General features: G+C 38.1%; 4 protein-coding genes across 4 annotated transcripts; 2 read left to right on the top strand and 2 right to left on the bottom strand.

Moving 5' to 3' along the window:
* Positions 1–591: 591 nt before the first annotated feature.
* Positions 592–690, bottom strand: SS1G_14290 (hypothetical protein; the record flags this gene model as incomplete). Its single annotated transcript, XM_001584785.1, has 1 exon — positions 592–690. One exon carries the CDS (start codon positions 688–690, stop codon positions 592–594), a length of 99 nt encoding a protein of 32 aa, XP_001584835.1.
* Positions 691–2,965: 2,275 nt separating this feature from the next.
* On the top strand, positions 2,966–4,338 carry SS1G_14289 (hypothetical protein; the record flags this gene model as incomplete). Its single annotated transcript, XM_001584784.1, has 4 exons — positions 2,966–3,153; positions 3,347–3,386; positions 3,609–3,948; positions 4,010–4,338. The coding sequence occupies 4 exons, from the start codon at positions 2,966–2,968 to the stop codon at positions 4,336–4,338; spliced, it is 897 nt and encodes a 298-aa protein (XP_001584834.1).
* A 571-nt stretch (positions 4,339–4,909) lies between these two features.
* Positions 4,910–6,487, top strand: SS1G_14288 (hypothetical protein; the record flags this gene model as incomplete). The annotated part of the gene is made up of 4 exons (XM_001584783.1): positions 4,910–5,057; positions 5,140–5,822; positions 6,047–6,192; positions 6,274–6,487. 4 exons carry the CDS (start codon positions 4,910–4,912, stop codon positions 6,485–6,487), a joined length of 1,191 nt encoding a protein of 396 aa, XP_001584833.1.
* A 665-nt stretch (positions 6,488–7,152) lies between these two features.
* On the bottom strand, positions 7,153–10,459 carry SS1G_14287 (hypothetical protein; the record flags this gene model as incomplete). The annotated part of the gene is made up of 8 exons (XM_001584782.1): positions 7,153–7,277; positions 7,372–7,646; positions 7,704–7,982; positions 8,201–8,362; positions 8,411–8,468; positions 8,736–8,871; positions 9,450–9,495; positions 9,909–10,459. The coding sequence occupies 8 exons, from the start codon at positions 10,457–10,459 to the stop codon at positions 7,153–7,155; spliced, it is 1,632 nt and encodes a 543-aa protein (XP_001584832.1).
* Positions 10,460–12,046: the final 1,587 nt, after the last annotated feature.

Here is a 12,046-nt window from a genome sequence, read left to right as displayed (position 1 = left end):
ATACAATAGTAATTTTATATATATAATATCATTTGACTTACAATATGATTGGAAAAGTATCGATTTATAACTTTCATATCTATTTAATACTAATATTTGATATTTGCTCTTTCTTTATTAATTAATATATTTATTGAAATATTTTAATCACTTTAAACCTATCTCATTATTTGTTCATTCATTAGAAATAGATTTAATAACTCAATCCACAGGAAAAACGATTTTGGTATATTAATTGGAAACATGAACTTGTCCTTGAACTATCAGAAATGGAGGTATAGTTTCACCTTCTTTATTACTACATATAATTGCTATAGCCCATTCTCGATTGCCTAATTATATTACCTTACTTCTATTATTTTTTTCAGAATTAATTACAACTATTCCAAAGTATATTATATTTATCATAAAGCTGGTTTCGTCGAAATTATAGAAGTCACAATCTTGAATATTATATTTCGTCTATATATTCGATATCAATCCAAATTACTCTTTAATAAATTTAGGATCTTTATAGAGAGCTTTTTAAAAGTTATAAATACAATTAAAACATATCTTTAATTTTATACAATACTTTACGAATCGATGAGCTCAGAGCTTTCCAACTCTCTTCGCATCTCTTGATTCGAGAATATAATTCGCTATATCTTCTATATTATTTAATTTAAATCTAAATCCTCCTTTATCCATATCGATAATATACTGAATAAGCACCTCTTCTTTTTCAATCAAATTAAGATTATTTGCTCGAGTTTCTATTTTATGAATTCAATCGCTTATTCTATCTCGTAATGTAGTTCGAGGGACTTTGTAGATTTTCGCAACCTTTCCAATTGTAAGATTTTTTGATTTTTGAATAGCTTCAATAGCTAAGATTATTCTGGTCTCTTTTGATTGTATTTCCATAATAATTCGTTGAAATATCGCGTCTTGAAATTGAATGATAAAAGATATTGAAAAAGTGACGACTCGCTGATAAACCACGTTATCTTTTTCTTTAAGTTTCTTTTTTAAATATTTCAATTTTAAAAATAGAATAAAGATTATTAAAAAAAAAAAAATTTATTTAATATAATTTTAATTATCAAAACCTTTAAAATTTCTTTAAATATTTTAAATATATTTATCATATTAAATATAATAATTAAATAAATATTTATTCCAGTTTTTATTAAATATAAATATAAAAAATATATAAAAATAAATATAAAAAAATATAAAAAAATATAAAAAGAAATATAAAAAAAAATATTAAAAAAGATATAATTATTTTTTCTAATACTAATATATTATTCATATAATAAAATTTTTAAAATATTTAAATCAATCTTAATAAAAATACTTTTATATATATAATATTTTTTAAAATATTATATTCAAACTCAATTAATATTAGTTATAAATATCTACATACTTTGATTAAAAATTAATAATAAAATCTAAAATTATTATATATTCATCGATATATAGAATTTCTTCATTTTTGAAAATAAATTTCTTTTCCAATTCAAAATTATAATCTGTCACACTCAAGAATACTGGGTAGAGTATCTTGTATTAGAAAATACTAAGCTAAGGAGAAAAGAAGAAGGAAAACAAGAGCAGCGAGTTTTCCTGTGATTAAATACAAACGGGGCATGCCACGTGACCCGAAGGTGTGAGGCGTCACATAATCTATATTTACCAAAAAAAAACTTTCGTATTTAATAATAATACTTTATTTATAATAAAATAATATTTAAATTAATATTAATAATAATACCATTTTAAATGTATATTATTAATTAATAATGAATAAGATACTAGATTATAAAATATATCTTATATTTATTGATTAATATTTTATTAAGAATAATTTTAATATATAATATAATTTCTTCAAATCAATATCAATATTGATATTATTTATTAAAAAATATTTTTATAATATAATCTTTTAATAAGAAAATAGGTTTTATATAAAATATTAAATCAAAATTTAATCATAATTTTAATCTTTTTTTAAAATAAATAAAATAAAAGTGTTAAATAAAGCATATTTTGTTCTTGAAAAATTCAAAATAGTTTATATTATTCAAACAAACATATATTTTATTATATATAATAAATGAAAACTTTATTAATATTTTATTATTATAAAAAATTTAAAGTTTTTTTATAATAATTAAAATTTTAACTCAATTGAAAATCATATTTTGGATAATATATTATTAAAAAAATATCTAAATTTGACTTGAAATTCATTTATTTTAATAAATTAAAAAACAATCATTATTTATATATTCTTTAATTTTATTATAAAAATATAAAATATAAAATATAAAATATAAAATATAAAATATAAAATATAAAATATAAAATATAAAATATAAAATATAAAATATAAAATATAAAATATAAAATATAAAATATAAAATATAAAATATAAAATATAAAATATAAAATATAAAATATAAAATATATCCTTTTGAAAAGTCAAGGGCTTAGAGAGTATATATCTTTTATATAATCAGATAATTAATATATTCAAAAATAATAAAAAATTATAATAATGTGATCATCCCTATATCTAAAAAATCTGTATTAATCAATGCTAGCTTTACACATTTTCATACTTCATAATTATCTTAAATAATTAATAAATCTTTCTTTCTCTTAGTCTAATGATTATGATTATAGCCGGGCCGAGATTTCCGATTGACCGACGGCGCGGACGCTCCTTATAGCCGGAAACCTAATGATCCCCTCTTCTCATTGAGACATTCGATCAATTCAACCGGTAGCTATGGAATTCAGAATATGATACTGGTGGGAAAATATTTTGTTTGAATCTAGACACGTATTCTTTCTAGATTTATTATGGATCAATGTCTATAAACATAAGTGCTGCCTTTTAAGATGTCCGCACTTTTATCTGCTCTCTATTCTTATTTGGTTGCTGCCGGGATCTGACGTAGTTCTTGAAATGATTTTTCCTATACTTCTCTTCGTAGCGACAACCGCTGCACAACAAGCTGCATATGGCCAATGCGGAGGTGTAAGCTGGACCGGTGCAACAAGTTGTGCTACAGGCAGCACTTGTGTCTACCAAAACCAGTACTATAGTAATCAATCCCCGGAGCACACTACACAGCAACATACTCACCATGTTGCGTAGGCCAATGTCTTCCCGGAGCGGATAGTAGTACTTCGAGTTCAAAAACGACATCAATTCTCCCGGCAACCTCAAAAGTATCTACATTAACATCAAAAGTGTCTTCGACGTCAACCTCCATAGCTAAAAGTAAGATCCTGATCGATGCAATTCCAATCATACTACGATTGAAACTTGCTAAGACACACTTAGGTCCCACGTCTACTGCAGGCATAGAATATTTTATAACTTTGTAAGCATAATCATTCATGCTCCTGATTTGAGCCTTCACTAATTTCGGAGCAGCGGCGACTCATACTCACAGACAGGCTTTGACCCAACTTTAACCCAACCGGCTGCTGGGAACCCCCTCGGAAATCCCAATCTTCAAGGCTTTACAACAACTGGTGGTCTTAATTGGGCATGTAGACCAAGAAGTTTGAATCCGATCATTCGCTAATGGAAAAATACGTAGATCGGCTATCTCGTTGAAACATACAATGTCACACTCATGTTATCATACAACTTTGCTTTCGGAGGCGCGACAACCAACGCATCGCTTGTCGCTCCTTACGCACCCACAGTACTCTCCTTGATCGACCAAGTGGATCAATTCGTCCAGTATATTCCCTCGGGGCCTTGGTCGGCTAGCAACACGCTTTTCGGCATCTTCATGGGTGTTAATGATGTTGGGAACGCATACTATCTCTCGAATTATACCACGGTACTCGGTCAAATCATGGATTCTTATTTTGCGGAAGTTCAGCGACTCTACGATGCCGGGGGCCGGAATTTTCTGTTTTTGACCGTTCCACGTGAGTCTCCACGGTGATGAATATCAACGGTGAAAATATCAGACACTAACGATACACAAAGCCACCCAAGATAGTCCGCTCTTCATAGCTCAGGGGACGGCGGTGCAGGCTTCTCTCGCTACTGCTATATCGCAATACAATGCAGCTCTAGTGTCACGGGTGACAGAATTTAAAGTGGCAAATGCTGGATCCAAGACCTGGGTATACGATACTCAGATTCCCTTCTTAGCCGCAATCAACAATCCTACAGCATATGGTTCGGCTAATGCCACTTGCATCAACTCCGATGGAGTCAGTTGTCTCTGGTGGAACAACTATCATCCTGGACAAATTATTCACAAACTAGTCGCTCAAGGAGTAGCTACACTCATGAAGGGGACGTTCTGGTAGAGGGTAAAATCATGAAGTAATGTTAAATCCTGGTTTATTTAGAAAACAAGTACTTTATCTCTAAATTTGCAGGTCGTGATTGTAAGGTTACCTCTATTAAACAGTCAACTCGAATTAGACACTTTAATCAGTCAAATAACATACGTTATCGAGTAATTAGATTGTAGTCGACTTTTCTTTGTGTAGGAATGGTGATCCAAAGTAACAGCATGACTTAGATGTGGAAAACCATGGATTAAATCAAAAACAAAATGATGGTTATTTGATATATACATTAAACAATTGTTCAAGGCGGGCCGGAATACATACCATGCGTGTTGTGAGGTATAAGGATTGGCCTGGCGAAGATGATACATTATGTATACACTGCACCACTTCGCTTGGCCTCTTTCCCACTCCCGACTTCCGATAGAACTACATGCAGGTTGTCGCGAAATCTGTACCCACCAAGCAGGCCACTTATGGATTGCCTGCTACTCGTGTTGGGACTGTCAAGAGTAGATACGTTGATAAATCATAGCATGTCGGAATTTCAAACCAAAAATTATTCGGACTATTTCTAACATTAAATATGCCAACCGAACTTACCACATCATCTCGTATTCTCATTGCAGGAGGTGGAACTTGGGCTGTATCTACAGCTCTTCACTTAGCCCGTCGAGGTTATATAGATGTCACAATATTCGATACATACCCTATACCATCCCCAATATCTGCTGGTAACGACATCAACAAGATTGTGGAAGAAGGCACGAACAATGGGATTTCTGGTATTCATGAGAAGCTCACTAACAAATATAGGCTCTTTCCTCGAGGATGAAGATGATATCTCTATGATTTTGCTTAACAAAGCGACCGAGGGTTGGTTGTATGATCCTATTTTCAAACCTTACTACCATCCAACTGGGTATATTGTGGCGGCGGATACCCCAGCTGCGTTGGAGCAGGTGGAGAAGCGAGAGACACCTAATTCACAGATCGGTTTCGTGACATTAAATACTGCGGAAGAGTTCAGGAAGACAATGCCGCCCGGGGTATTGACAGGTGATTTTCCTGGTTGGAAGGGAGTGTTCAAATCTTCTGGTGCCGGCTGGGTACATGCTCGTAAAGCCATAGAGAGTGCAGCTAAAGAGGCGGAAAGGCTTGGGGTGAAGTTCATTACTGGATCACCCAAGGGTTTTGTCACTAGTCTCATTTTTGAGGATGGAGACGTCTTAGGCGTTAAGACTGCGGATGGAAAGGAACATCGGGGCGACAGGACAATACTTGCAGCTGGTGCTGGCGCCGATGCGCTCTTTGATTTTAAAGACCAGCTTCGGCCTACGGCTTGGACTTTAGGGCACATCAAGATGTCAGAGGATGAAATAACATTGTACAGGAGCCTCTCTGTTCTTTTCAATATAGAAAAAGGATTTTTTATGGAGCCGGACGAGGATAACCACGAGCTCAAAATATGCGATGAGCATCCTGGCTATTGTAATTGGGTAAGTTGATATTTTGTTGACTTGGGAATCCGATTGAATTATTCAAAACACGTCAGAAAATAAGAACATTCAATCCGAATGTATGGGATTTGAGGTCGGAATGATTATGATTACTGGAATTCTGGAGGCATTTTATGAATATATACAACCGCTAGTGATCCTACTCAACCCGGTGAAGAACAGTGAGGAGATACGAGTAAGCATTGACCAAAATATACTTTTAGGTTCCTGGATCGAACGGCAAAACTAGGAGCATTCCCTTTGCGAAACAACAGATCCCCGTCGATTCGGCAAAGAGAATCCAGCAATTCCTGTTAGAAACGATGCCCCATCTTGCAGACCGCCCCTTATCCTTCGCTCGCATCTGTTGGTGCGCTGATACCCCTGATAGAGCATTCCTGATCGATAAACCCCCCGGATTTGCCTCGCTAACTCTGGCGGTGGGTGCTAGCCGACATGGCTTCATGCATATCACTTCGGTTGGAGGATTTGTGGTGGATTCCATGGAAGGGAAATTGGACCCAAGATTGAAGAGCGCCTTTCGATGGAGACCGGAAACGGCAGTTAACAGGAATTGGAAGGATCTACAAGGTAGATTTGGAGGACCAAATAAAATCATGGACTTCCAGGACGTCAAGGAGTGGACGAACTTACCAATCAGATAAAAATATAAACCTCAGCATGTAATACATACAAAAAGAAACATGTTTCGCCATCCGTTCTGCGGGACTAAACTAAATGCGTGTAACCTCCTTTACCAGAGACACCCTTGAGTGAACTTGTAGTGCTGAGATGGCACACGAAAGAATTGACCCATATCAAGTGTCCCCGGATTGCAGTTCAATAACGAAGGGTTTTAGAATTTTGGAATCATTCATTCTGAATATTGAATCATATCAAAAATTTGGGATGATCTCGGATATCCAGTCTATTTGACATGATGATTCTTATAATGATTATAGCATTTTCCACTTCAAATTGGGATTGCAGTCGGAACTATTGGCACCCCTTGCGGAACCAGGACCCAGGTCGCCTCAAGACAATTTTGATATGTTCAATTCATGTATGTATCTACGAATCTATGTACGTACCTATGTGAAGTATGGGTATCCTCGAGCCGTATGGCAAGCTTCATGTCGCAATTGACAAACATTCATCGTTCGACTGCTTATTCTTCTTCGTAAATCTCCTGCTGCATCTGCCGTTCCCATATGCGGTTTGCCGACTCGACAATTTTTACGGCTTTTGCAAGAAGCTTAGCGTGGTACTTTTCCTCGTCGTCGGATGCTAGACGTAACTTCCTGGGTTGGGCAAGGAGTAGTATGGGTATTCATTCCTTGGAATCTGCTCCCGCGATCGCACCAACTGTTTTATAACCATTGTCCCAGAAGATCCTTGCCGTCCGACTTTTGATGAATGTTATGTCAGCCAAGGCGAGCAGATCAGATTTGGCCCCTATGACTTGTTAGATGTAGTTGCCAATATGCACCAACCAGAAAGTACGAATCCATAAAATCCCTTTGTTTTAGTAATGAGTTGAAGGACATACCAGCTTTGAGTCGATCAGAGAAGTGATCAAGCACCGCAGCTAGTGCTCCCCAATCCATTTTCTCACAGAACTTAATCATTCCTGCAGCGAAGCCATGACATGTCTGGGCCAAGTTTTGTATGGTTCCTCGTGGTAAGTCATATTTGCGAGCAACTACATGAACCGGCATCTCGTTGCACAAGTCTCGAAGCTGCAAAGCTGTGTAGAACCTCTTGTACACCCGAACGGTTTCGATTTCTTCAGGCGTTGACTCCTTCATCGACCCTCCATGTGCCCTAGGAGGGAGTTAACCGTCAACTAATGACTCGATGTGGAGTAACAAATAGACTTACATTTTGTTGATCAATAGTGGCTTAAGACCGACGAAACCAAGAACTCTAAGGTTGCTTTCATCAAGCATATCAACCTCCTTACGGAATATTTGCCAATTAATGTTGCCCTGCACCACTTGAACAGGCGTGAAAGTGTAAAGCGCATGCATTTCGCCGTCTAGTACAAATGTCTTGAGAGATTTCCGTAATTCCTTGTAAACGAATAAGCCATCTTCCGGGGCGAGAGAAGAAGCCACAACAGCCTGTTCGAGGCGTGTAGCTTCGTATAAAAATGATTGCCTTTGTTCGATGAGTTTATTTTCCAGCAAATCTTTCAGAGTCATTTAAACCATCGATCCTAGCTCTTCCTGATCAATCGTTTGATAGAGGAGGGTTTTCTTGACGTAATCGTCGATTGAGTCACTGCTGATTGCTAGTTTTGTAGCTATCACTTCGAGTAATGCCCTTTGCACGTATCAGGACCGGCCGATTAACAATGCCTATTTGGACTCTTATACCTTTTCATACCGCGCTTTCCTGGCACTAAACAACTCTCTACTGACGGAATCTCGGCTTCCATGAGCCCGGTAACGGACTCGAGGTCGGATTTTTCGCAACAAAGATATGTTTCGCCAATTTCATCTTTCCCTTTACGCCCAGCTCTACCTCTCATTTGACGGCTGCAATAATCAGCATTTGCAATTACCTGTGCCGGGTAGGATATTTACAGCATTGAAGGTCCGACCAAATCAGATCCCATCCTAGCACCATGTAATATTACCCGTCCTAATGGATTGTCAGCCTCTGCGATCGTACAGATCAATAACATTTAGTATTTTGGAATCGTTGTTAGGGCATTTTGGTACCGGGGCTTTCGTAACTGGATGACTCACTGGCGGGAAGATTGATACCGGCTGCCAGACTGCAAGTCGCTACCATTACTTTCAATAATCCTTCGTCGTAGGCAGCTGCAACCAAGTCGCGCTCTTCTGTAGTGAGACCAGCATTTATGGGCGTCAGAAAACCTGGGACTCAGAGATAAAAGGCACATACGATGAAACGCCACACCCATGAGAACTGTTCTCTCCAGCACTTGATCCAGACCACTACTCGTATTTCTTAGATCACTCAAAAGATCGCGTCGTCTATTCATGATAATTGGATCGACAGCATCGACAAAAGGTAGCACCTGGCTCATTAGAAGTGCATCTCTTTCACAATCCAGTCGACCTACCATTCAACGAACTTAGTATTACTGTTTCACAGTCTAGAACAAAGAACCAAAACTAAAAAACCGTGAGTCTGCATGTTCAATCGGAGAGGCGGGGTCGAACATGGCGCCTATACTCATGTGGATTATCTAAGCAAAACAACGAGCCTAGGGACTACTTACTGCTGCGGAACACTAGCACACTATAGCCACTCCTGGCAGTTTCATTGGCTAAAGCAACGACGGCGTTTAGTAATGGATTGTTCAGCTCTCTATGCTGCGAAATCTGTATTCGCCTGTGAGGCTCCGGAAGTGGTTTCGTGGAATTGCCTCGGACTTGCGAATTTAGTTGTGATGCTGCCTCGTAGAACCTGTTCGCACTTGAGGCTGGATATACAGCATTTTCAAAGACAAGGTGTTCCTCTACGGGAACAGGTCTGTAATTGGAAATATAGAATTTCGCATTATTGAGCCATTTAGCCAGCAAGTCTGCACTCTTTCCTTAGTCAGATAGACAAATCCCCATGAGACGTTCACCAAAGAAAAGCTAGACTTACATCGAGAGTTGCGCTCATACCAACTATTTGCACACCTTGCTCCAAGCTAAGGAGCTTTGTAGCCATTAGTTCCAGTATATATCCGCGGCTTTCATCGTTTGTGAAATGAATTTCATCCATGACCACGACCCCAAGATTCTCTATGGAGCAATCATCAATCGCCGCATTGACAAGCGAGTTAGCCTATTATTCTTAGTCAATGACTACAAACCCATGCTGTATCTATGCTGACGCACCTTTTCTATAGTGCATACTGCAATATCCATGTCAGCCCACGTTGAATTCAATTTGCTGCCACCATAAAACCCAGTAACTCTAACGGTGTTTTTATTGCCTCGATTCCGCCACATTGATGGCCACTTTGATTCCCGAGAAGCTGTCTCTTTGGAGATTCCCTGGACAACCTTTCGGAGCCACCGGAGTTTTTCTTGAACAAGTGCGACGTAAGACAATACTAACAAAGCTTTCTTCTCCGGGGTTTGTATGATCTTCTTGAGCATGAGGACATCTGCAACAAGTGACTTCCCACCCCCTGTCGGAGCAGTGTAGACAAGATTACGTCCTCCAGCAAGTGCACCACTACGCAAAAGACATTCTGATTGCCATGGGTATATGGATTTGATCCCCAAGGCAGCAAAGTTGTCGGTTAATTGACGCGGTAGTTGATATGCAGGATGTGCTAAATCAAGCAAGGGGTTTATTGTTGGGGTTGGCGTCAAAGCAAGATGCCTTCTCTGTGAATACTCGGAATAATCTGGAACCGTGATATTGTCAATTTCACTTGCCTTTAAAGTCCCCGGACTATCATCTTTGAGAGTTGGGCGGAGAAAGTCAGTTTGCTTGGAAAGTTTAGTTTGGCGATGGGCGCGATTAGGGAATGAGGGGGAGTCATTCAACTCGTCAAATGTTCTCTTCACAGCAGCGCGAGAGATAGTTGTGGAAGCCAGTCTTGTTGCATCCAAGGTAGTTTTGTGATATATGCCGGGCGGCGTCGCATTAGATTTCTTCATTTCCGAGTTGGACTGGGCTCAGGAATTGAATGTGTTCTGTGTAATAGGTAGTATAGAGAGTAATTCAAGGCATTTGGTAGGCAAAGCACAGGAAGAGGGAGGAAGACTGATGGAAGGTCCGAGTCAAATAACCTAACAGAGCAATTCTTCAAAACGAAAGATTTCTTTTTATAAGCAAAACGTATGGTTGAGTTAACTTTGAGGAATTATGAATATTGCCTGTGCCTGATATGTTTCGAATTGACTTGGTTGGAAAGTCTTGAGTGGATACTCGTACCCAGGTAGGTGGAAGAAGATGTAACCTTAGTGGCGGGCAGTGGACGAAAGAATTGCACGTGATCCATCAGTCCATCGGGTTATTGGGCGCTCCGGGTCTCCCTTGTTCGGAGCTAGCAAGGATATTTTGAAAAGCAACACCCCGCCTAAAAGTGGAGACTTTGAGGATTTGTAGAGGATGTTCGAGATCCCACATAAATGTTCGATTGATGGAAGGATTGATTGATTGATTGGTTGATGAATTGTGAACTGATGGATCGATGAATCAATGAACTGATTGGTGAATTGATTTTGTAATTGACTAAATTGATGGTTGATGGATTGATGGATTGTTAATATGACACCAAGACTTTACCATGCAGCAGCTGATGACTCGAGCAACTGTTGTGGACTTGAAATGATTATTTGCAACGACTGTAAAGAAAGGAATAAGACAAGTTTTGATTCCTTTTAACATATAGTCGTTCATTCACTTATTACTAGATAATCATTCTTTAAATTAACTCGTTCACTCATTCACTCAATCATTCATTGAAATCACTCAGTCATTCGGGGAATGTTTTAGTTTTCTACGTCCGCTCACAGGATATCATGTCATGCTCTGGTCTGCTCTGGCCTGTTCTCATCTGGTCTTTGGTCTCCTCTGCCCTGCCTGCCCTGCTTTTTAAATGACATCAGGTCTGTTTAGATATCCAATTTCGACATATATACCCCCTAACATTTCTGCCTATTGTTGAATGATATCAAAGTCCGAGAGTACCCCACCTAGCCTAGGCGGATATCTGGTTTGGATCTACTCGAGTACCGTAGAATATTGATGAAGCTCAATCTCCTACAAAAATAAACATGTTTGTTTTTTCCAAGCTTGTAAAGGCTGGGTTAGATAGGTATCTATCATATGGATAATATAAGGTTGTAGAAAACATTGAAAAAACTCCAAGTCGGGTCTACAGGATAAGGCTCACCTACTTACCTACTAGTCATTCTTGAAGTCGCCGCCCGTCTTTTTCCACACCCAGCGGAAAAGGGTGGTTGATTCTATGCAGGCACCATTTAGCGCCACTCCATGTCGTTTTGTTTCGCCAAAGAAATTCCCATTCCCACCTTTTTACTCCATCGCTTCATACTTCACCATCCCATCCCATTCATTCACCCAGTGATCCAATCCCATCCATCCATTCATCCACCATTGCTTTCATTGCCTGAGACTACAGACAGAGTATTACTCTGCACCTTTTAACCTAGACCCTAAATTTGAATAAAAGACAAAAGTACCTACTACTTACTAATACAGCTGCTGACTAACTACGC

Source organism: Sclerotinia sclerotiorum, genomic scaffold, assembly GCF_000146945.2.
Source record: "Sclerotinia sclerotiorum 1980 UF-70 scaffold_31 genomic scaffold, whole genome shotgun sequence".
NCBI lineage: Eukaryota > Fungi > Ascomycota > Leotiomycetes > Helotiales > Sclerotiniaceae > Sclerotinia > Sclerotinia sclerotiorum.
This window is presented reverse-complemented; position numbering and strand designations above follow the sequence as displayed.